Source organism: Chenopodium quinoa, unplaced genomic scaffold, assembly GCF_001683475.1.
Source record: "Chenopodium quinoa cultivar QQ74 unplaced genomic scaffold, ASM168347v1, whole genome shotgun sequence".
Taxonomy (NCBI): Eukaryota; Viridiplantae; Streptophyta; class Magnoliopsida; order Caryophyllales; family Amaranthaceae; genus Chenopodium; species Chenopodium quinoa.
The window spans coordinates 2,255,916-2,279,396 of record NW_018743099.1 but is presented as its reverse complement, the minus strand read 5'-3'; the positions used below and the strand labels follow the sequence as shown (position 1 = coordinate 2,279,396).

General features: G+C 34.3%; 2 protein-coding genes across 2 annotated transcripts; both read right to left on the bottom strand.

Annotated features, from left to right (window-relative positions):
- Window positions 1-532: 532 nt before the first annotated feature.
- LOC110731873 (TATA-binding protein-associated factor 2N-like) lies at window positions 533-5,204 on the bottom strand. Its single transcript, XM_021911782.1, has 8 exons — window positions 4,932-5,204; window positions 3,293-3,373; window positions 3,077-3,165; window positions 2,922-2,996; window positions 2,247-2,332; window positions 2,072-2,161; window positions 1,908-1,973; window positions 533-1,319 (listed from the first exon to the last, which is right to left on the bottom strand). The coding sequence occupies exons 1-8, from the start codon at window positions 5,052-5,054 to the stop codon at window positions 862-864; spliced, it is 1,068 nt and encodes a 355-aa protein (XP_021767474.1). The 5' UTR covers window positions 5,055-5,204; the 3' UTR covers window positions 533-861.
- A 15,004-nt stretch (window positions 5,205-20,208) lies between these two features.
- LOC110731872 lies at window positions 20,209-23,092 on the bottom strand. The gene is made up of 5 exons (XM_021911781.1): window positions 22,521-23,092; window positions 22,327-22,387; window positions 21,685-22,202; window positions 21,344-21,545; window positions 20,209-20,336 (listed from the first exon to the last, which is right to left on the bottom strand). The coding sequence occupies exons 1-5, from the start codon at window positions 22,524-22,526 to the stop codon at window positions 20,317-20,319; spliced, it is 807 nt and encodes a 268-aa protein (XP_021767473.1). The 5' UTR covers window positions 22,527-23,092; the 3' UTR covers window positions 20,209-20,316.
- Between the last annotated feature and the right edge of the window lie 389 nt (window positions 23,093-23,481).

Sequence of the window (23,481 nt, the reverse complement as noted above, 5' to 3'; positions counted from 1 at the left end):
TTCACTAGTGTGAATTATTCCCGAACAGGGCAACAATTAGCAGAATGTTTAATGTACAATCAAATGTCACCCCATTTCTCAACAAAAGTCACCCCGTTACTTATACAAACGAACCACACAAGAATTACTCGCCGTCAATTCTAAAAGGGCATCTGTTTGGCATGCATTCGACATTTTATGTGTAGCTTCAGCAGTCAGTCAGTCACGGTATGTCATAACTCATAAGCTTACATAAGACCAAGACATTATCGAGTATGTACTGAATCTGGACACGATTATTGAACAGATTGCTTGAGCTTTCACGGAAAGTATATACAAAGTGAGCAAATTGTCATGAATGTAAAATCTAGACTGAAGGCAGTCCACATTCATGAAGATTAAATAACTCCATAAGATTCAGTCCCACATCAGATAAGGACAGAGCAAACGGTTATTGCACCATATGATAATCCATTTAGACATATAAATCATAGTGCAGGAAAAAAATTCAGACACAGAAAACAGAAAGTAATTGAAGAAAATGAAAGATAGATAACCTGGACAAAAAAATTGCATTTTCTATAACACTACAGATTGAGGTCTGAATGAATTACAGAGACGAGAACTATTTCGGATACTTGCCTTTGGCTAAAAGATTAAATACCAGCAAACAGAAAACCAAGCCTTCTATAATTCATACATCATAGCGTTGCAAAAAGATCGACAAAACCTTATGCCAGTACCCAAGACAACACTAAAACCAATACTATCACTGCATCAAAGGCAAGTTTTTTTTTTCTTCATTCCATTCTGAACATAGTAAAGCACATTCAAGCCAAGGCAAGTAATTCACAATAATGGGAAAAGTAGGAAGACACACTTTTAAGCTTGATCACCATCTGCACCACTTTGAGAACGGCCTCCCATACGACCACGACCACGGCCCCCACGACCATAGCCTTGGCCACCACCTCGACCACCTTGAAACCTACCACCTCGGTCACTTTGATAGCCACCACCTCGACCACCTTGATACCCTCCGCCTCTACCACCTTGATACCCACCACTTCGATCACCTTGATAGCCACCACCTTGATCTCCTTGATACCCACCACCCCGACCACCTTGATACCCACCACCTCTACCACCTTGATACCCCCCGCCTCGGCCACCTCGATAACCACTATCTCGATCTCCATAATACCTACTGTTTCGGCCTCCTTGAAACCCCCCATCTCGGCCTCCTGGCCCTCCATGATACCCACCGTCCCGACCTCCTTGATACCCACCATCTTGGCCTGCTTGATATCCACTGTCATGACTTACTTGATAACCACCATCTGTCACAATTTTTAAATACCATTGAGAATAGCATAGATGAGCATGCACTATGCAGCCACATGAATCAAATCCTCAAAAATCTCTATCAAACAACTAGCAATTCCATTTGCGTCAGTTATGTAGTACGCAAAGGATTCATATTGCTATAACACCCTTAAAGTCCATGGCTTCATAATAATTGCAGGTGCACGCAACATAGATTTTTGCACAGCCAATACTTTGCTCAATTTACATTTTAAAATACTAATTTTCCAGCAAATGTACATATATGAAGATGGGATTTCCTTCACCAAATCAGCATTTAAGCACTCTAACAATCCCAGAACTATATGAGTTTAGGGAACTAGTAAAAAATATTCTGCAGAAAACGTACATATGCGGAGATGGGAAATTTTCTTTACCAAATCAGCATTAGTATTACAGCCCACTCTCAATCCCCAAACAATAGAGGGGGTTTGGGGAATTGGTTAAAATATAAATATTTGCTTTTTTTTTTTTTTTTTTTTAAATGCCATTGTTGGACAGGAAATTTTGGGATGCCAAGATGGTCAATCTGATTCAAGGACACTCAAACAAATTATACTCACCATAATATCTTCCCCAGCCTCTACCTCGTCCACCTCCTCTGCCCCAGTTTGAGTACCCTCCATTATCTGCTTACAATCAATAAAGTAGATTTAATCAAAACTGGAGTAAAAGGAAACAATAAGAGTGTAACGCTTAAAGAATAGTACTAGTTTGAAGTTCACACCCTGGTATGATCCATAGCCACCCCTTCCCCAGTTCTGTCCTCGGCCTCTCCCTCTCCCTCTACCACGTCCACGACCTCGGCCATATGATTCTATCCAAAAGGCCAAGAGAGTATCAGACAAACAGTGATTGAATGAAGTATACTCATACAGTGGGGAGAACAATTAGCCAATTACCACCACGTTCTTGTCTAGGTTGAAGTTGCTGTTGCTGATAATAGTTTTGTTGTTTGGGCTGCTCAAACTGGGATGGAGCTTGATACCTTCAAAACATAATATAATAAGAGCCATTAAGAGCAGAGTTGATGTAAAACCATATCAGGCAGGAAGCAAAAAATTCTTTTTTTGTCCAAACTTGAATTTAACGCATAAGAAAACAACTATAATTCAATTGCAGCACCATAGCTCAATATAGGCAAAAATAATATAGTGCATAATGCTGGTTTATCAATCTAACTTAAAAATGAAAAAAACTCAGACAGCACTGATCCTGTTAAACATGATGTACTGTACAACTAAACTGACCAATATGATTGAAGCTTACACTTAACTAGATGTACACTCAAGACTCAACTACATATAAATTGATCAGAATAGTAAAAATTTTATAGTAACGACATGCAACCAGCTCTGGAGAAGGGGGGATAAGCTGAATACAACTAAATAGTAATCATCACAAGAAATCCACATGACTGCTTGATAGTCCCCTATCCTAGGGATTCCCAATCAAAAAGTCATCCTCGAGTAGACAAAATATCAGATTCCAGAAGTTCAACACACAAATAAGTACAGGCAAGGAGGTTTCATGGGACGAAGCTTCAATAATAAATTAACAGGCAACAAAAATAGTACCCTGGAGAGTTTTTATTTAGCTCGTTAGTTGACAGGGTAATAGAGATCATTGATACTTGACGCTCTGTTTCCACTCTGCAGAGATCCAAAAGCAATGGTAAACGCAGCAATACATCAAAAATATTAATGCGCACATGATCTGCAGTAAAACTTACGGTATTAGACCCTCTTCAATGGGTTCCCAGAAATCTGTAATGCTAACTGAACTGATAACAATGTCTTGATGCAAGTGGGGAATTCTCTTCTGCAATAGCAAACAACTTAGTACAGCTTAGTACAACTATTATAAAAACAGTGATCACCTTAAATTGTCAAAGAGAAGCTTAGAAGGGAATGACAGTCAAAGAATAGCTTAGAAGAGAATGACTAACCTTTATAATCTCTGAAATAGCAACAGTTTTGCTAATAGCCTGCCCCATAGCTTTCAAAACAATTTCTTTGGCATACTTCTCCTGCAGAGTTTTCATAAGGGTTAATATGATATGGGCAAAGGCACTGGCACTATCGTAATAATAATAATATTCAACCTTCATATTGAAGTTATGAACTTTACAAAACACCTTATAAGGTGAGCAATCACATCACAAATTTAAAAGCTGCAAGCGTAGATCTAAACACCAGCAACAGATCATCACAAGAAAGAGCAACAACAAAGAAAAAGTAAAATACAAGAGGTGTATAACATTGATATCAAATGGTAATATGAACACTCCAGCAATTTACAACCTAACAAAAAAGTGCTCTATGCAGCATCATGAAGGGGGTAAATTTGATCATGTTACACGGTTCAAAGCAAAAAGCACATTCAAAGCAACCACATTCAAAGCAAAAAGCACAGTTCTGAAATATCTGAAGTATACTTCATTCATATAACCACCCCTCCCCCCCCACCTCCCACCAAAAAAAAAAAAAAAAAAACATTTTTATACAAGTGCAGAGGAAATTCAGTTTCCTTCCATAGTTCCTTGACGAAAAAATGTCGACAACAATGTAATTACTGAATCAACTTTACAATAAACCAAACTTTCTTCCTGGTAAGAGGTCAGAACCATGATTTATGGTAGTCATAACTCTGTAATCAAGCCCATATCATACATCTAGGCAATATCTCCGAATATTAGTCAGAGTCATGTTGACCCCACAAGTTCTTTTTACACATGGCACATTAGTTTGAGAGAGCACAAACTGCTAAATGTAGTGATTCACGGGTCTACCCTAAAATAGATTCTTTCATTAAGAAAGACTTGAAAGTCCTAGGAGCAAGATTCTAATCAATTCACATTTCAAGTCACTCACACCAATCCTCATCCTTCGATTGCGAGCACAAACCTCTGACAACATAATGACGGCATTGAGACATTTATTTGGAACCGAAATCACACTCAATAATCACCTGAATATTGTTGTACTCTCAATACATCAAAACATAATAATTCCATACAAATTACAAAACCTCGGCATTGTCTAATCAATACATATTCACCTCATTCTCACTAATACTCATCCTACAATCGCGAACACGAACCTCAATTAATTGAAACCGAAAACACACTCAATAATCACCTGAAAATCGTTGCACTCTCAATACATCAAAACATAATAACTCCATACAAATTACAAAACCTCGGCAATGTCTAATCAATACATATTCAGCTCACTCTCACTAATACTCATCCTATAATCACGAACATAAACCTCAATTAATCGAAACCGAAATCACACTCAATAATCACCTGAAAATCGTTGTAATCTCACTACATTCATAACTATCCATTTCACTCATCATCCAAAAACGCATAAAACAACAAAAATACAACACAATTCCTCAACAAAAATTACAAAAACCTCAGCATTGTCCAAATAGCGAGAATTACATCATCACAACAATATAAACGCTTAAAAAATCGGTGAATATCAACAAAAATCGGTCAAAAATAGCAAAAAAATCAGCAATTAAAACTGAAACAACGACAAAAACGACGAATCAATCAAAAAAAAAAAAAAGTTGACCTGAAGAAGAGTAGTGGCATAGCTGATGTAATTGCGAATGAGACCTTGAGTAGTGATGCGAATTTCGTTCTCGTTAATCGGAATTTCAGGCTTAGGTTTCTCGACTCTAGCGTATTTGTCCATTGTTGATGACGATTGAGGAGAGAGAAAGTGCGATTTGGAGGAGAGAGAAAGATGAACTCAACCAACCCTAAAACCCTTGAGGAGAGAGATTATGAACCCTAAAACCTCCAATCTCAAGTCGAAGCCCAATGGTCAGTTTTATTTTACTTTAATTTAATGTTTTCTTAAAAAAATTAATTATCCTAAATTTTTAAAACTTTTTTTGGCATTTTTTAATTTGTGTATTTATTTAGGTAGATTTATTATTATCGTCATTTTACAGATAAAGGAAAAGGGAATTTATCAAGTACATTGTGGTACAGATTACGAAGAGACTGAGGGAGAAATGTGGGGTTTGGATTTAGTTATGATATACGTGTACGGCTTAGATTGGTCGACTGATGCAAAGTAGATTGGGCCTAAACTATTGGTTTTTAGCTTGGACTTTGGATACTGAGGATAGGTTTCAAGTTTCAACTCTTTCAAGATTATTAAAGATGGTATTCGATAATTTTTTTTGTGTCTATCTAAACATCTTATAGCAGATTAGATAGTAAATGTAGGTCATTTAGTGACAGATTTTATGTTAATTAATGATTGTACTTGCTCTAATTTAGCTTCTATACTTCAAACTGACACATAAAAAAAAAATTTAAAAAAAAAGTATAGTATATGATATAATCAAAACTAATTTTTTTTTTAATGTGTTTGTTGTGTCTTATGAGGATATAATACAAGTTATACAACCAATTGTAGGGTGAAGACCCTTCTTGGTCATGTATTAGTGTAAGTGTTAAGAGATTTGATAGGTCTAATCAATCAATCAATAACTATATACTAAAAGACACACCAGCAATGATACGTGTCGATTTCTAGTGTGTTCTTAGTATATATTTTTTTAGTAATTAATTACTAAATTTTATTTAAGGAAGTTATTTTTAAAAAAAAGTTTGTTTTTTTTGTCAACTATATAGATGAGCAATAATATTTACCATTTTTATGTTGATACTCAATTAATTACGCTTGGCGTGATAATAAGGAAATATATAATCTTTTTCTTGAAGATTTATTTTTGGTGGAATACTTTTTAAGAATATGATCTTGATCAAATATTCCATGTTACTTCAATTTTGTTCAAGATATTAAACAATTTTTATATTTTATGCTATAAATAAATTAATTTGTCAAAAGTAATTAAAATAACGTATCGTGCATGACACGGGATCTAACCTAGTCCACAATTAAAGTCTAGTGGTTAACTATCCATTTGCAAGTCAAGTAATCTTGTAATGCACTCATGCATGCCTTAAGCGTTTCCATTCAAGATTTTAATTATTTGGAAACGCTTGGCGTGATACCGAATTCACCGTGAATCCAATATGTCTGACAATAATATTCTAATATCTGACAATAATATTCTAATATATGACATTAATATCCTAACATCTGAAAATAATATTCTAATGTATGACAATAATAATCTGATATTTGACATTAATAATTTAATGTTCTAATATAATATGACAATAATATTCTAATATATGACAATAGTAATATAATATCTAACATTAATATTTTTGGGGCTTCTTCATTTATAATCCAATACTCTCCACTTCCCCACACTCCCCTCTCATTTTCTCTCTCCTCAACCACCCTTGTCAAAGTCAGACCACCACTACCTCCTCCTCTCTTCCTCTAATGGCGGCAACAAAAGCAAAAGACAACCTCAATTGTTTTTCATTGATGCAGGTGGCCTGGCACTGGCAATTCATTAGGTAAATGTCAATGAAATGCATCGACAGCAGTTGCAACACCATCTTCATTATCTATTAACCAAGCTATTTCCATTGCTCGACATTTGACCTAATGAGAGGAAGGAGAGTGTAAATAAAGGTTACTACAATGCAATGGCGATTTCTTCTCCTCTGTCGCTCCACAATCGCTGGCCACTCTCACGATTTCTTCTCCTCCGTCGCTCCATAATTGCCGGCCACTCTCATGATTTCTTCTCCTCCGTCGCTCCACAATCGCCGGCCACCGTCTTCTTTTCCGAACTTCCGACTGCCATCTCCGATCCCACTTTGAGTAATTATGTCTTTGCTTCTTCTGTTGGTGTTGAATCTATATTTGTATAGGCGGACTCATAGTGAGTCCATTCTATACAAATTTTTTCCTAATTATCTTGTTGCCCATGTCATGTTGGATACTATAACCAATATAATAGTACTAGCAAGGCATGACCAATGACCACACATAATAACATGTCGTGTTGTGTTTTTCACGTTTTGAAATTTCTACCCCCATGTCGTGCCTTGAGTCAACTTAGGGGGCGTTTGGTTCCGAAAATGGAAAAGGAGTGGAAAGGAAGCAAATAAGAGGGGGGAAATGAATCATTTAGCTATTACCTTTTCATTTGTTTGGTTTAACCATGGAAAGGGTATTTGTTAAAGGAGGATATGGTATTTGTTACCCCAAGTTTTTGAGAGGTAACAAATGAGGGTAATCATTACCCTTAGGTAATAGTAATTGTTACCATGCCTTCAAACCAAATACACGGTAACGGTATCGGTTTAATCGAATCCGTTTCCAATCCAAAAAATACACTAACCAAACGTCCCCTTAGTATCATCTTTAAATGATCAAACTTATTTTGAAAGTACGGAGTAGAATACTAGAAAAGGGTCAAGGATCAAGGGGTGGGTCTATTTTTGTCAATTCACACTAGGGTATTAGATTAGTAACATCTTCCCAAAGCTGCACAAATTGAATGGGCAAAAACTTCTGCCCAACATTCCAAAAAAAGGTTCAAATTTTTGACTTTTACCTATTTGATCATAGTAAAACTTTTTTTTTTGGGATAAGACTCAAGAGATCCCTATAAAACTTTATAAAAATCCAAAATTAAGTTGGATTAAAAAACATGGTTTAATATGATCACGCACGAAAAATTAAAAATAAAGATAAATTTTAAAGGATACCAGAACAACTTATTAATCGATGTTAATTACTCTTCGAAGGAAAGACCTTTTTTTAGTTGGGAATTTTCCCTTTTCAACAATACCCTTCATTAGAAATACAAATTTATTAGAAATATATATATATATATATATATATATATATATATATATATATATATATATATATATATATATATATATATATATATATATATATCAGTTATTGATTATACAAGGATAATTTAATGGGAAATTATCTCTGGTAACCATGTACTTTGGTTCTTTCTCTTTGGTAAAATGTAAAAATTTGGATTATCATTGGTAATCATCAATTAGTAATACTAAGCAACTAATGACATTAAAACTAAATTATAAACTAACCATGGTTTTTTAATAATAAAATTATATAAATACCCTTATAAAAATCAATTCCCTCCAAAAAAAAAATCATTTATCTTCAAAAATTTGCTTAAACCAACTATAACGCGTCATACAATTAGAGTACCAGTACTTGATTTCACACCCCTAACTTAATAAAATAGAGAGTGTTTAAATTAGAATGTCACATCTACATAGTTTGAATGACTTGATTAATCTCTTTTTGTTGTTCAAACTGAATGATTTCGTTTTTATAATTTTTGAATTGTTCTAAAGTATTATTAGTTGAATTCTCAATGGTAGCCCTGAACTTTTGGCAATTCTCAATGGCATCCAGATTTTTAAAAAATTCTCAATGGTAGCACTAAACTTTTTAAAAAGTTGCTTCCGTAGCCTATTTACTTTGAAACCGTTAACTTTCCGTTAACTTTGAACTATGGTTAAATATTTTGACGTTGGTCAGCATTTAAGACTTTAACCCACCCACCCAACTGCATTTAAACCATTGTGCATTCATCTTCTTCGCATTACTCTGTTTCACACTTTGAAGGAAGATCGAAGAACACAATTGTGAGAGGGGATTTGAAGGTCGAAGAGAAGTTTGCGTGTAAAGGCTTGATTTTGTGTGTTGCTGCATCAAGGTAGGTGTTAATTATTCAGTTATAGTTTAGGATTTAATCTGTGAAATGCTCGACGTTATGTAATTGAATGACTGACGAAAATTATGGGTTTTTTTTGTTAAATTATGCATGTTAGTCGTTATATGTTGTTAATTTTGGCGTTAAATTGTTGATTTTTGTTATATTATATGTATTGCGGGAGTTAGGGTTTTGTTTTGTTCGTTATATGTATTGTGAATTTACAGTTGATCTTCATCAACATTTTATATTGATATTTTCATATGTAATTACTGCAGAATGGACTGCCCAATCACCCTAAAGTTTTAATACAAGAGTATTGATGTTGACATTGTAGTAGATGACATTGATAAGGTTATGATTATAGACCTTATCATAGATTATTGGGAATTTTGTGAGTTAAATTCCATCCCCACACCAAGATACCCTAGGTTTGAATATGTGTGGAAGATGAAACAATATGAGTTAAGGATAGACAATGATTTGATGGTAATGTTTGATAGGCTGTAGGGTAGAACTGTGATACATATTTGAGTAGATGATGGTGAGGGTGAAACTGATATTGCACAAGTTGCATCTTTGTTAAGAGCTGGTAGAGCTGAGAAAGAGAAAGTTGAAAAATGGAGGGAAGAAGCTAGGAAGGAATTAGAACAATCTGACCCACAACCTGACAACCCACCTCTTTCAGAACAAACAACTGAATTAGTGATTTATGTGCTTGGTGGGGATAAGCAACAGCTAACCAAGTTAGTTCCTAAGAGAAGTAAGAAGACAGAGGGGGTACATGGGGGAGGAGGGAGAGGAAAGGGGTGTGAAGAAGCTTCAAGTAGAGGGGGCAGAGGGGGGAGGGGTAGAGGGGGAAGAGGTAGAGGTAAAAAAAAAAACAGGGTTTTCATTTGAGGAATGGTTTAGTTCATCCAACCCTTTGCCTGATGATAGGCCGTCGTCGAGCCTACCAAAATATATAATTCCTATCTTGGTCTCACTAACTAATAGCAAGGGTAAGACAGGGTCGAACCCAAGAGAGGCGTTGAATCAACCACCGAGTACTACCGTTTAAATAAGCTAAATGAATTCTAAATTGGGTTGGTTTTGAGTAACTTCTTCTAATTCAATTCAACTAAAGCTAAGAGGAGATTAACAATATTGAGAGGAATCTAGGGCTTGGGTTATACCACTCAACTTCATCACAAATCATAATTAGCATGCAACAATCAAGGTAAATTAATGGGATAAATTAGGGGAAGTCATCTAAGGCACCCAACTACTCTTTCAAGCTAGAGGGATTACTTGAATCATGAATACAACCTACTCTCGTGGTTACAAAGCATAAAACAAGTGTTATAGCATAATCACGATGACATAAACATTCCCTTGACCGGTAATTCCTATTCTCATGGCATTTCGGGTCAATCAAGCATAAGGGAGCTAACTCAAGTTCATCTCTCGATCCTTCGTTAAGGAAGCTTGGATAAATATTTCTAGCAATGGCCATATACAAGAACTAAGAAATTAAACCACTTAAGCTCAACTAATTAACACCCGATAATTACCAAATTATTACATGCAATAAGTAATTAGTAACTACATTGAGGGTTTTACTCAAACCCTAGAAATTAGACTACTCACAATCCATGGAGATTAGAGCAATTAAAGATTTCAAGAAATTCATGAACAAGTTCAAACTAAGGATTAAGCTAATTAACAATCTAAACATGCAAGAACTAGCAAATAATTAACAACAAAGTAAAGAGAAGTAGAAAAGATGAGTAAGAAATGGTTACTATGAAGCTTCAAGGTGAGCAACAATGGTGGAACTTGTCTTCTACAATGGTCGAATTTGAATATTTTCAAGCTAATAATTAAGAACTAACTAATGATTTGAGAATTTAATGTTCTAAGACTACAAACTAAGAGAAAGCTCTAAAAACCTTGCTTGTTCATACATATGAGCCAAAAGGGGTATTTATAAGACCCCCAAATAAAAAGGACGGAGAAAACAAGAGTCGGGCTTGACTGCAGGTCTGCACGGACGTGCCAGGTTTGGCACGGACGTGCAGACCAATCTGCACGGACGTGCTGCCTTATGCACGGCCGTGCAGGGCATGGCAGAAGCTACTGTTTAGGCTTGCAATCTTGCACGGATGTGCAGCCTCTTCTGCACGGACGTGCCAACTTAAGCACAACCGTGCAGGGCTTGGCAGAATGTTGTAACTTTCTGGAACCTCCTGCACGGACGTGCAAGGTCTGGTACGGCCGTGCAGGGTCTTCTAAGCCCTTTTTTCCATCTTTTCTTCTATATTGCTCCTTTCCTTGGCTTCTTTTAACCATCTTCTTGCTTCTAACCTCGGTTTTGTATTCATGGGCTCCATTTGGTCGTCTTTGAACCTAGAATCTCAACAAAAACACTAACAACCCGTGAAGCATAGGATACACAAAAATTGCATAATAATAGAATAAAATTGAACCAAAACACAAATTTTATCAAGTAAACTAGGTTCAAAAACACCCTAAAATCATATCAAATAGCAAGTTATCACCTGACAATGCAGAACCACTAACTGAAGTTGAGCCCCCAATAACACAGCCTCCTGTAACTGATCCTAAGCCACTTCTTGTGCTTAGGAGGAGTCCTAGAAAAAGAACAAAATCAAATGATCAATTAAATGTTGAAGCCCCAGTAACACAGCCTCCTGTAACTGATCCTAAGCCACTACCTATTGTCATGAAATCAAACTCTTTCATTCCCACACCAAATAACCCAACTCCTGATATCACAGAAGGTGGTTCAAGCAGGTCTTCTTTTGTCCCAAACACAATAAAAAGGAGAATTCCTATGACAACAGCTAGAAGAAAGGGGATTGTCTCAGATTCATCTGTGAGTCAGGGGGGTAGCAACAGTTTAAGTCCAGGAAATAGGGTAGTAACAGATGTTGTTGTTGACTTGAATGAGGATGATGACTTTGATATGTTCAATGACATAGAGGATGATGAGGAGAATGAGTATGTCCCTATGGGAGAGGAGGACTTAGATGATCATGATGATGATGACAGTGTTGAAAATGAGGGTGACTTAGAGGATGGTGAGGGTGCTGAAGCTATTGCCATCAATGACAACTTTGATCCTTTTAGTAGTGAGCTATTTGATGATGAGATAGGGGATGATGACAACTACTTTAATAGGCTTTACAGAAATGGAGAGATATACAAAAATGAGGAGTTTGGAGCAATAGTGTTGAAACCATGGCAATTGTTTATTGATAAACAACACTTGAGGGATGTGGTGAGGGATTACTGTATTCAGTGTGGGTTTTCTGTGGTTGTGGTTAGAGCAAACAACCATAGGTACACTGTGAGATGTGCTGCTATGGGGTGTGAGTGGAGATTGCATGCATCTAAGCTAGCTAATGGAGTGTCTTGGGCTATTAAGAGTATTACCAACTATGAGCACACATGCAGTGGGTTGGATGTTAAAAACTCAATGGTGAGTTGTGCATGAGCTGTGAGGGTGCTTCTTGAAGATGTGAGAGCAAACAATGACATTATTGCAAAGTCATTGAACACTCTTCTTTTACAAAGGTTTGGTGTGCAAATGACAACAAGCACACTGTATAGAGTGAGGCAACATGCTTTGTCTCAGATTCATGGGTCACATGATGAGTCATATGCCCATATTCCAAAGTATTGTGAAGTCATAAAGCTGACAAACCCTGGATCAGCTGCTTTTGCTGCATGGAAAGAATTAGCAGACCAACCTGAGAGGCCTTTGGTGTTCAAAAGTATCTTCATCAGTTTTAGTGGTGTACTTAATGGGTTAAGGGGTTGTAGGGCCTTGATAGGGGTTGATGGGGCACACCTCAAAGGAAATTATGGTGGTGTCTTGCTCTCTGCTGTTGCACTGGATGGGAACAATGAGTTATTCCCATTTGCTTAGGGAATAGTCACTGCTGAAGATGGTGACAGCTGGTCCTTTTTTGTTTGGCATTAAGAATGCCTTAGCTTCACTTGGAAGGGGAGACAATTGGTGCATCATTTTTGACAGGCAAAAGGTTTACATTACTCTACTTAATTTACCCTATTTACCTTATTTAATTGATGCAGATACCACACTAACATCATGTAAGTGTCAAATTCAGGGTATTGATATTGCATTGACTGATGTATGGCCAGAAGTTGACAGAAGGTATTGCTGCAAGCACCTTGCAGTCAATTGGAAGAAGTCATTTCCAGGGCCTTTGTTGTTCTCTTTGTTTTGGAGAGCATGTAATGCTAACTCAGATTTCACTTTCGAGAAGGCTATGGATCAATTAGGCAAAGTTAATCCAGCTGGCAGGGTTTGGCTTTCTGAATTAGGAGATCAAAAGAGGTGGAGTAAACACAAGTTCAACACTGAACTGAAGTGTGATGTCAATGTCACCAATTTTGTTGAAAGCTTCAATGCCACACTAGGATTGGACAGGAGCAGACCAGTTCTGACATTACTTGAAAGTAAGTCACAATGACATTTATATGCTATAATGCTTGGAAAAAGGGTTGCAATTATCTGTTACTAATTTCCCTTTGTATATTATAGGTGTTAGAAGGAACACTATGGTTAGAATGGCAAAAAGGAGGCAGGTTTGTGAGACATGGAAGAGGCAAGACATATGCCCACACATTATAAAGAGGATACAACAGCTTGTTCATGAGAGTAGGACTTGCATTGCATACATGAGTGCTGAAGGAGAGTATGAGGTTCAAGATGGCAAGTCTGTGCTCCCTGTAAACCTCAACAACCACACTTGCTTATGTAATGTGTGGCAGCTGACTGGAATTCCATGCAGGCATGGTAAGAGCCATCATTAAAGCAAGGTTGGACCCCCACTCATTTGTCAGTGACTGGTATTCAGTCACCAAGTACAAGGAAGCTTACAGCTGTGGGATTAAATCCATACCAGATGTTGAACAATGGCCACCCATAGACATGCCTCACATTAATCCACCACCCATGAAAAGGGGCATAGGGAGGCCTTCTAGAGAGAGGAAGAGAGCAGATGATGAAGAAAGGAAGGGCAAAAGGGCTAAGACAGTTAGGTGCAGCAACTGTAAAGCTTTTGGCCACAATGAAGCTACTTGCAAAGGAGGTATGACAGCTAAGCAAAAGGAAAGCTATGGTAAAAAGGGTAAGAAGAAGCAACAAGCACCACCACCCTCTCAACCAGCATTAGGGACAAGATCAAGATCAAGATCTACTGCAGCAGTTGCTACCTCACAGCCTTAAGCTTAACTTTCTTATTTTTATGACAAATATCATCAGCCAAAACATTAATTATTACCTATAAATATTTTGTACTGAAGTATTTTCTATCAGACTTAAGATATGTATTTTGTTCTTAATTAGTTTATATCATACTGCAACCACTCTATTCAAATACCAGTGCATTTCATACAACCCTAAGTCCTACATTACATGACAGTACATGAAAATTACTCCATCATACTAAACAGGAAATACACAAACAACACCACAATTGCAATCTTCACACAGCAGCTAAGTCCATCTTTCACTCTAGCAGCAATAGCAGACCCAATTCCCCTGCTCCAGAACACAATTTCTTCATCATTCACCCACGAAAAAAATCCACACAAGTTGCACTTGTAGTAAGCTCTTTCTGGGTTGCTCCTTGAGTCTGATATCTTGATGTCAGCGTTTTTCTTAGGCACACAGTTGTAGACCTTCATCTTTGCCCATTTTTCAGCCATGGCTAATGTAAGAAAAATTTCAGAGGGTTGGCAGTGGAGGAATTAAGGAGGAGAAGGGGTATTTATAAAGGGAGAGATGCAAAAGAAAGGGAGGGAAAATTTGGAGGGAAAGTTTGGAGCCAAAAATAACCTTAGTTAGCCTTAGTTAACCTAACAAACCGAAATGACCACTTAATAACAGAAACTTAACGTTTTTTACTAATAAAAGCTACGGAAGCAACTTTTTAAAAAGTTTAGTGCTACCATTGAGAATTTTTTAAAAACCTGGCTACCATTGAGAATTGCCAAAAGTTCAGGGCTACCATTGAGAATTTCCCAATTAATTTTTTCTCGTTTTATTTCAGAATATCCATTCACTCGAAACTGATCCACGTCTATTTCGACTTTCTTTCAGCGAGCCCTGGCTTTTTCCAACTGTTTAAAGGCCTTTCCGCGTAGTTCGTCCGAATTTCGAACAGTATTCAAGATCCTCTGTTTTCGATTATCTAATAAATCACTTAATGAAAGTGGATTTTCCATTCATTTCAAAACTTTCAAGATCCCTTCTCGAACCAAACTTGAATCTTTCAATTCATTTGGATCTCACACTCAATTACTTCAATTATTTATGGCAAATTTCCATATCTTTTTTTTTTTATTTTAATGAACCTATCCTCCCTTCTTTGTTCATTTGAGAAAAAAAGAAACCGATCATTAATCAAGACTTGAAGTTCATCAAATTATAAATAGTAAGTGAAGGTGATTAACACTATCTTTGTGGACATGTTTCATATATTGTTTTGATAGTTCCTTGTATAATTCTACTGTTATTGTTTTGGATTATTGATTTTGGGTTGATGTGTTTTTTAGGGTTGGAGTAGTGTATGTCTCTTTTGTTTGTTTCTTATGGACTATAAACTTAACCTTTCTTTCTTCCACAGTAACAAGCCTTCTTTAGCCCACTTTAAAGTGTGTGGCTAATGGATCGAAAATACTTAAGAGAACTCTAACTAATTTAATTGGACAAAAAATTTATAAGTATTAAAATCATGGTCAACCATCAAGACAAAAAAGGCATGGTCTTGGAGCTACTTGGCAGAGTTTGTAGACTAAAAGGGATCTTACTGGTAAGTTTCTCAATCTTCTCTTTTCATTGTGCATTTTCCATTTGTTAAAGAGTTCTTCAAAAGCTTAAATTTTTGTGTTGTGTTGGTGCTCGGAAACATATGTATGAGACAGATAGTGTGTATGCCTAATGTGCATATGCTCTATAAAAATATGTTGATAATTTTCTAATTGATGGGTAATTAGTTAATTAAATTAATGTTTACATAAGTATATAATTATTAATAATTTTTTTTTGAGTTTATACATGATAACCTACTACTATCTTTATTCTAATTCTTGTAGAGATATTTTTTTTTTTTTTTTTTTTTTTTTTTTTTTTTGGAAGAAGAAGATTTCAGCAATGCCTAAAATATTTAGATTATGGAGTTATTATACCAAAAGAAAAAAACTTTAAAGTGTAGATTAGAAATTTGAAAAAAAAGGAAGAAAAGAGTTGCGTTTAATAATAAAAATTAAAGTTGATTCAAGATGAGGAATAAAAGAAGAAATGAAGACCTAACAATAATGAAAGGAATTTGATTTATAAGAATAAAAAAAAGCTCAAACAAAAATAAAAAAAATTTGATTCAAGAGAAAAAACAAGAGAAGAAAAGAGGACAAATGTAAAGAGTATTATAACTGTATTAACAAATTACGTGAAATATATATATATTTACCGAACATCTTGCAAATCTTACCTAGATGATTTTGTCCTTTCTTTTCAACTCGATAATAGTGTTTATTCTCGTCTTTTTTTTTACTTGTCTCAACCTGATCCTTATGTTAAATGATCTTTCAATCGACCTTGATTTAATTATTTTATTAATTGTTTTTAAATGCTTTTACGTAGGAAGACCATGGTCTTCTTGCAACTTTTTGGGTGATCAATCTTATTTTTGAACATCAAATGCGAATGAATGAGTTCAATAAGTCATCAAAGGCAAAAAGACAAGGCTAAGTTATTTGGTGTATATGGTGTAAATATACGCAAAAGGTGAAACTGACATGTCTGAGTCTCATAGTATTATTTGATTCTTTGTTTATCCAAAAAACAAAACTTATGAGGATTATATATATAATTTGTATATGCTTATACTAAATGTGTGCATCCATTTGGTGTAGTATTCATAGTTTCATAAAAGAGAGAAGAGTAAAAATTTACTTAAAAAATCGAATGTTAAAAAGTAAAGTTATATTGGGTATTTGGCTATGTGCAGCGTGAATAAAAATATTTGTTTTCATAATAATATAATATAGATATAGTGCAATAATTGTGAAAATGTCGTAAGTCAAGTGACACAATTACATTAAAAAAAAATGATCTTACATACCAAAATACCAAATGCATCCATTCGGTGTAGTATTCATAATTTAATAAGTTATTTCAAATAAGAGACTATAAAACTATTTTATAGATTCAGTATTAAATACTACTGGAGTACCATGCTCATAGTACTCCAACATATTAAGTGAAATAACATATTTTTAAAATAAAATAACATAAAAAATCTGTGAGAATATAAATGAAAATAAACCTAAAATAATCAAAATTTCAATTTCATTTCTCTCTCCCTACCTTTTCTCTCTCTAATTTCCCAACCCACCATTTTAGCATCATCAAATCCTTCATTCTTCTCAACAAAAACCACAAAAAAAAATTTAATTATTATTTTAACCACTCAAACAAGCACAAAATTGCTCAATCGAAGTTGAAAATCAATTTCACTACATAAAAAATGGTTGATATTCATGAATAATATAAAGATACGACAATCGTAACAATAATGAGCAAAAAAAGTAAGTAGATTTAAATTTGTTTTTGTTTTTGATTTTAATTTAATTAATTGAAAATGTACTTCTAATTTGAACTAAATATGTTAATTTGATTTAATTCAATCGAATCTATGTTATTTTTGAATTTGCTAAAATGTTGTGCTATTTTATGCAAGCTTTATGTTATTTTACTAATTAAAATACTATGTAATTTTGCTAGAACATTATGTTATTTTACGCAAACCTTGTATGTGTTGTTGTTTTGCTAAAATAACCTTATATTATTTTGCTAAAACATTGTGTTACTTTACATAAACCATGTGTTATTTTGATAAGTTCTAGTGTTATTTTGCGTAATCCTCAGCCCGTGTTATTTTACTATAACCTTGTGTTATTTCACGCAAACCTTGTGTTATTTTGCTGAAATCATTTGTTATTTTGCTAAAAGATTGTGTTATCTTACTTGAACTTTGTGTTATTTTGCTTCAACCTTTTGTTATTTTGTCAAACATATGTTATTTTTACACAACAACATGTTAATATCCCTCTTCAAAAACAAGAGCTCAATTAATTTTCAGTAAATTATTTTCTACGTCAAATTTCGTCTGCAAATTCCCATAAATTTGTTCGATTCTATTTCTCTTCTTTAAATAAAATCATCTTCATTCAAATTGCTGTTCAAATTTTATCAGATTCTCACAAATATAAAACGCTCAATTTGATTTTTAGGTTTTTAATTTTTCTGATTTTGGTAATTTGAACAATTAGCTCTTCAATTCAACAAAATTTCTTAATAATAGATCGATTGAAGAAGATAGATCTTGAATGTTGCAGATAATTCTGAGATTATTTGAAGAATTTTAAAAATAAAGTAAGACAAAGAGAAGAGCAGGAGAACAAAAATAGAGAAACGATTTTTAAAAATAAATAAATTGAAATGCCGGTGTTTTGACCCCCTGGCTCATGTTACTCCAGGAGTACTATAGAAATTGCGAAAACTAAATACTACTTTAGATAAGGGTAGAGTGAAAGTTCGGTTTGTGGTTTGGATTATAGTCAAAACCAAATTAATTCAGTATTGGAATTTTCAAAGCGAATCCAAATCGAACCAAATTAATTCATTTTTCTAATTAAAATCCAATCGAAACCGAAATTTGTTCTTTTCTTTCGCAACATTCAAACCCGAAACTTGAATTTCACCCAGGAAACTCCTACAATCATTGAACCTTTTCTCGTACTTCTAGTATCCACTAACAACGTCGAAGAAATTGAGAGAGGAGGGAGAGATGGTGAAGATGTGACTGATGAGGGTGATCGGTGAGTAGATGAAGTGTGAAATGAGAGTGAAAGTGTGAAGATGTGGCGTGAGCAATGAGTTGTGACATTGTGAGAGCGTGAGATACTGAGAAAGGAGAATTACGAATTATAGTTTTTTTTTGTTTTACATGTGAAAGTGGAAAAAGGTTGAGATACTTTGTAAAAGATAATGTTCTTAATTAATGTAATGGGCCAAAATTTCGGTTCATAATTCGGTTTTCGGTTCTTTTAAACCCAAACGGTAATCCACATTTTTAAAATTTTTCCACACCAATCCGATCCAATCCAAATTAAAAAAAAAATCCAATCTTATTTTCAGTTCGGTTAGTTTTAATTTGAATTACTTTCACCCCTACATAAGGGCAGGGATAGTAACATATCAAATTATTAGTTTTAATTTCATAACGGTTTAATATAAAAGATGTACTACCTATGAAATTGTATAATTTTTTTTTTTTTTTTTAACTTACATATATTTATAAATTTTCCCCAATAGTAAAATGTGTAACAAACAATATGATGTGCATGATATGATAATTCATCATGTGATGTCATTTTCAATTTGTTAACCTCTGATTATTAGTTTAATTAATAACCACATGTTTCCTTGGCTCCATACCTTTGCTGTTGTTGTTTTAAGGCATAATAAAAGATATATGCAACAAAACTTTCTAACAATTTAATTTTGAACTATTAAAAAAATTGACTTTGTAAATTAGAATTAAAATTAAACTATCTTAAATATTATGCACGTATTGCATGCTTTTCTTAGCTTGTGTGTGTTAATAATTTGACGTTAATAGTGTACAATGAAGGAGAAGATTTTGTTCAAACTCATTTAATTACTGAACACAACTGCAATTATGTTCAAATTCATTTGATTACTAACATACGAGTTTAACCGAACTTTATTTGTGAATACTACAAGTGTCAAATAGTTAGTCAAAGTAAAATTTGTGAATACTGAAAGTGTCAAATATTCAGTCAAAATAAAATATGTAAATACAAAAAAAAGTCAAATTGTTACAATTATAGGGGAAAAAAACGGAGGAAGCTTTCTACCTCTGGCTAGTATAGAGTATGGAGGAAGAACCGAGAGCTATATGAAAAGGTAGACATATCCATGGCGCAGCTTGTCTTATATTCCCTAAAAGATCAAGTCGTAAACGTCTTCATAATCTTGGGTGATAGTCTACAATATATAGACAATTGATAATGTACAACATCCATCTAGCAAAATATTACAAAAACTAGTACGAGTAGTACATTTTCTGATTTTAGTCACTAAATTACCCTCTTTTTTTTTTTTTTTTTTTTTTTTTTTACGGGTACTGAATAACCTTTGATCTTATTTAAGCTAATGATACTCGATTTGCCTCTTTTGTCCGCTCTTCATAGCTCTAGCACGACAACTGTCCAAACAAAGAAAAAGAAGAACAAAATAAGGCACATATTAGCTATTAAACCACAAGGCCAGGGGAGGAACAGGGAAAAAAGTGTTATTCGGTACAATTATCTATATCATATATTAAAAGACGTTTCTTTTAAAGGAACGGTGTCATGTGGCACTATTTAACGTACATGACACCATGTCACAATGCCATGTCATTATTCAAAGTACATGCAAGACGTAAGCTTGCAACTTTATTTCACCTGCAGCCTCTAACAAATAAAGGTTATTCACTTATCATCTCAACCAACTTATATTAGTGTTTTAAATTTCACATAATTAACATTATATATTGCTTTTCAATTAGAGGTTATTTAATTTATTTATTCTTCACATGATTAGAAAATAAATACATAAGAGGTAAAAAAAACTGTAACATCCGAGACAACGTCCGAATCACACACTAGCTATACAACAATTGAACATAATTATCAAATTAAAGAAGTAAAAATTACAAACTAGTAATTCGCCCGGGACACACACTAGTTAGTTTGAACGAAAAGAAGCCATTCATTTCCCGAAAATGAATTGGTATAAAGTCGATGCAGAATCAAATTTTGTGTACAAGTCACATATATTCGAATTCCCCAATCTCTTTATTTATAATGTTGTAAGTTATTTTACTCCGTAACATACATAGTTATGCCTTTATAATCAACAATTCAACATAACACATAAGACATGATTCAAGTGATTTTGGTATTTACAAGTTCTAATGAATCTAAACCATTATTCAAGTATGAAAAAATTATTCGATTGTCCGTCCATTCATGTCATATTTGAACATTTTAGTCAATTTACTTACCATCAATTAAATCAAATATACTTGAAAAATACTAGTAAATTAAATCTAGGATTTGAACATTTTAGTCAATTTACTGACCATCAATTAAATCAAATATACTTTTAAACACAAATAAATTATATCTAGGATCAAAGTACATAACATCAGACAGAAAGAGAGCTTACATTCATCATCTGTTGTGATCCAACTCCCCGTCTTACGAGCAAATTCATCGTACTTGATCGAAGGAGGAGCTGAAGCTGCAGAACAAGTAGTGGAATAACTCTGTACTTCCCATGCTATACTAATCTTTGGAGATTCATTTGTTATTTCATCATCAAAACCTCCTGATTTTACCGTCGCTGATTTATTCCTGAAGTGCATGACCTTAACAGCCCAAAAAAACATAAAAAAAATAGTCACGTTAATAGTGTAATCTGAACTAGTGACGTGACAACTAAATTTGAATCATGACAGCACGGAAAAAAAAAATGATCTGCCTATGCACATACGCATTTTGTCATACCTTTTTTCCGAATTTCCCTCCCTTTTCAGATTTAGCAGCAGCAGCCCATCTCAAAAGCTCCTTCATCCTCGAAATCGTCTTATTTTTATTACCATCTCCTTTATTTGATCTGTCTTTCTTCTGATCAGACTGTCTGCAATGCTGCTTCTCATCTGCATTGCTGCTTATTGTTGTTGTTGATGATGAATTCGTCGAATCACTAATTGGCAAGACCTTATTTCCAGCATGAGAACTTAGATCTGCCTTCTGATTATGTTTTCCTAGACCGCGAATCAGATCTTCCTTCATCTTCATTGATAAAATATATCGTCGTTGTTGCTGTGTTAGCCTCGGGTTAAGGCTGCTTAATATATTCTGATTAAGTGTCCTAGAAAAATATGTTCTTGAGTTACCTCTCCTAAGTAACAAACCTATGTACCTTAAGTTCTTACAGTCTAGGGACGTTTCTTCGGGTTTTCGAACCTTGTTAAGATCTCTTTTTCTCTTGTAAGAAATTACCTCCTTTGATGGTTCCCTTACTGCAAAATATCAGGAAAACAAATACTATTTATGAATATACATATACAAATAAGCGCGATAAATCAATAGAAATCGGTCGAATGTGTCGTTTAAGGTCAGTTTATGTATGTTTAATTACTATACCCTTGGAGAGATCATCAGCCTGTTTTTGATCATGTGCAACCTTGAATAACCACTGAAGAACCTGTTATATATTAATGTGTTACTTGTAAGATTAGAAAACCCTAATTACGATGTGTTAGTACTAACTAAATAATTAGTGTGACAAAAAAGAAAGGAATTTTGATGGGATCATCAAAAAGTACTGTAAAGTTCACCTGCATGGCAATGAATGTGCCTTTTATACTAGTAGACTTTCCTTGCTAATTTTTGAAGAAATCAGATTAATTTTTTAATCTTAATAATTTGGCTTTTTTTTTTTTTTTTTTTTTTTTTTTGGGTCAACTGGACAGCACAAAGGAGATCTATCTGTGCTGTCTTTGTGACTTGTGTAGCAAAAAAGATTCTTGTCTAAGTTGTTGCAAATCTTGGAAGAAGAAGACAATTCAAGAGAGTTTAATTAGAGTGGAAATTGGAAAATCTTAGGGAAAGTGTTAGGAAAGGGAGACAACTTGGCATAGAGTGGGGGCTGGTTGGCCTTGTGATCCAATTTTGCATATAATGTGGAAAAATTGTGTATATTATATAATACTGGAAACTCACGTACTACTTTCTCATCAGTTCGAAATTAGTTGACACTTACGTTGCTCTAAACTTGTTGTAATCAGCATAATGTTTGATTTTTGAGATTCTTAACATTGAAAGTTTAGATTTTTTGAGCTGGTATTGGTGGCAATCTTTTGTACCACATACTTGAAATTGAAATTAACTAAATTATCGGTTCACCAAACCATCAATGAATTTGGTATTTTTCACCATTGAGAAATTGAGATACCTATGGGGTCATTTTCTTAGGGGGTGTAGAGTTGTGGGTTACATTTGGTTAATGAGTATCAATCAAACAATAGAATGAAATTATTAAGAAAAAGATGGGTGCAGGTTGTTTATCCGTGAATGACCAATCAATGCATTTAGTGCACAATAACTTATTGCTACATATCTTTGCTAGCTATAATATGTAGGTTTATTTTAGTGAAAGGAGCAAGATTCAAGTTAATCAACCAATTAGATTGTATTATGAACTTATGGGTGTTTTAGAAAGCATTAAACTATTTTATAAATAGTTAGCAAAAATAAAACGCAAGTGTTATGTGTTAAGTTCTTGTTATATCAAGGATC

Coding starts and splice junctions, on each gene's coding strand:
- LOC110731873 (XM_021911782.1), bottom strand. CDS start 5,054: ATGGACAAATACGCTAGAGTCGAGAAACCTAAGCCTGAAATTCCGATT. Junction 3,374..4,931: donor ATGCCACTACTCTTCTTCAG/GTCAACTTTTTT, acceptor AAAACTCTGCAG/GAGAAGTATGCCAAAGAAAT. Junction 2,162..2,246: donor ACCTAGACAAGAACGTGGTG/GTAATTGGCTAA, acceptor CCTTTTGGATAG/AATCATATGGCCGAGGTCGT.
- LOC110731872 (XM_021911781.1), bottom strand. Junction 21,546..21,684: donor GAGGGAAATTCGGAAAAAAG/GTATGACAAAAT, acceptor TGGGCTGTTAAG/GTCATGCACTTCAGGAATAA. Junction 20,337..21,343: donor GATCACAACAGATGATGAAT/GTAAGCTCTCTT, acceptor TTGTTTGGACAG/TTGTCGTGCTAGAGCTATGA.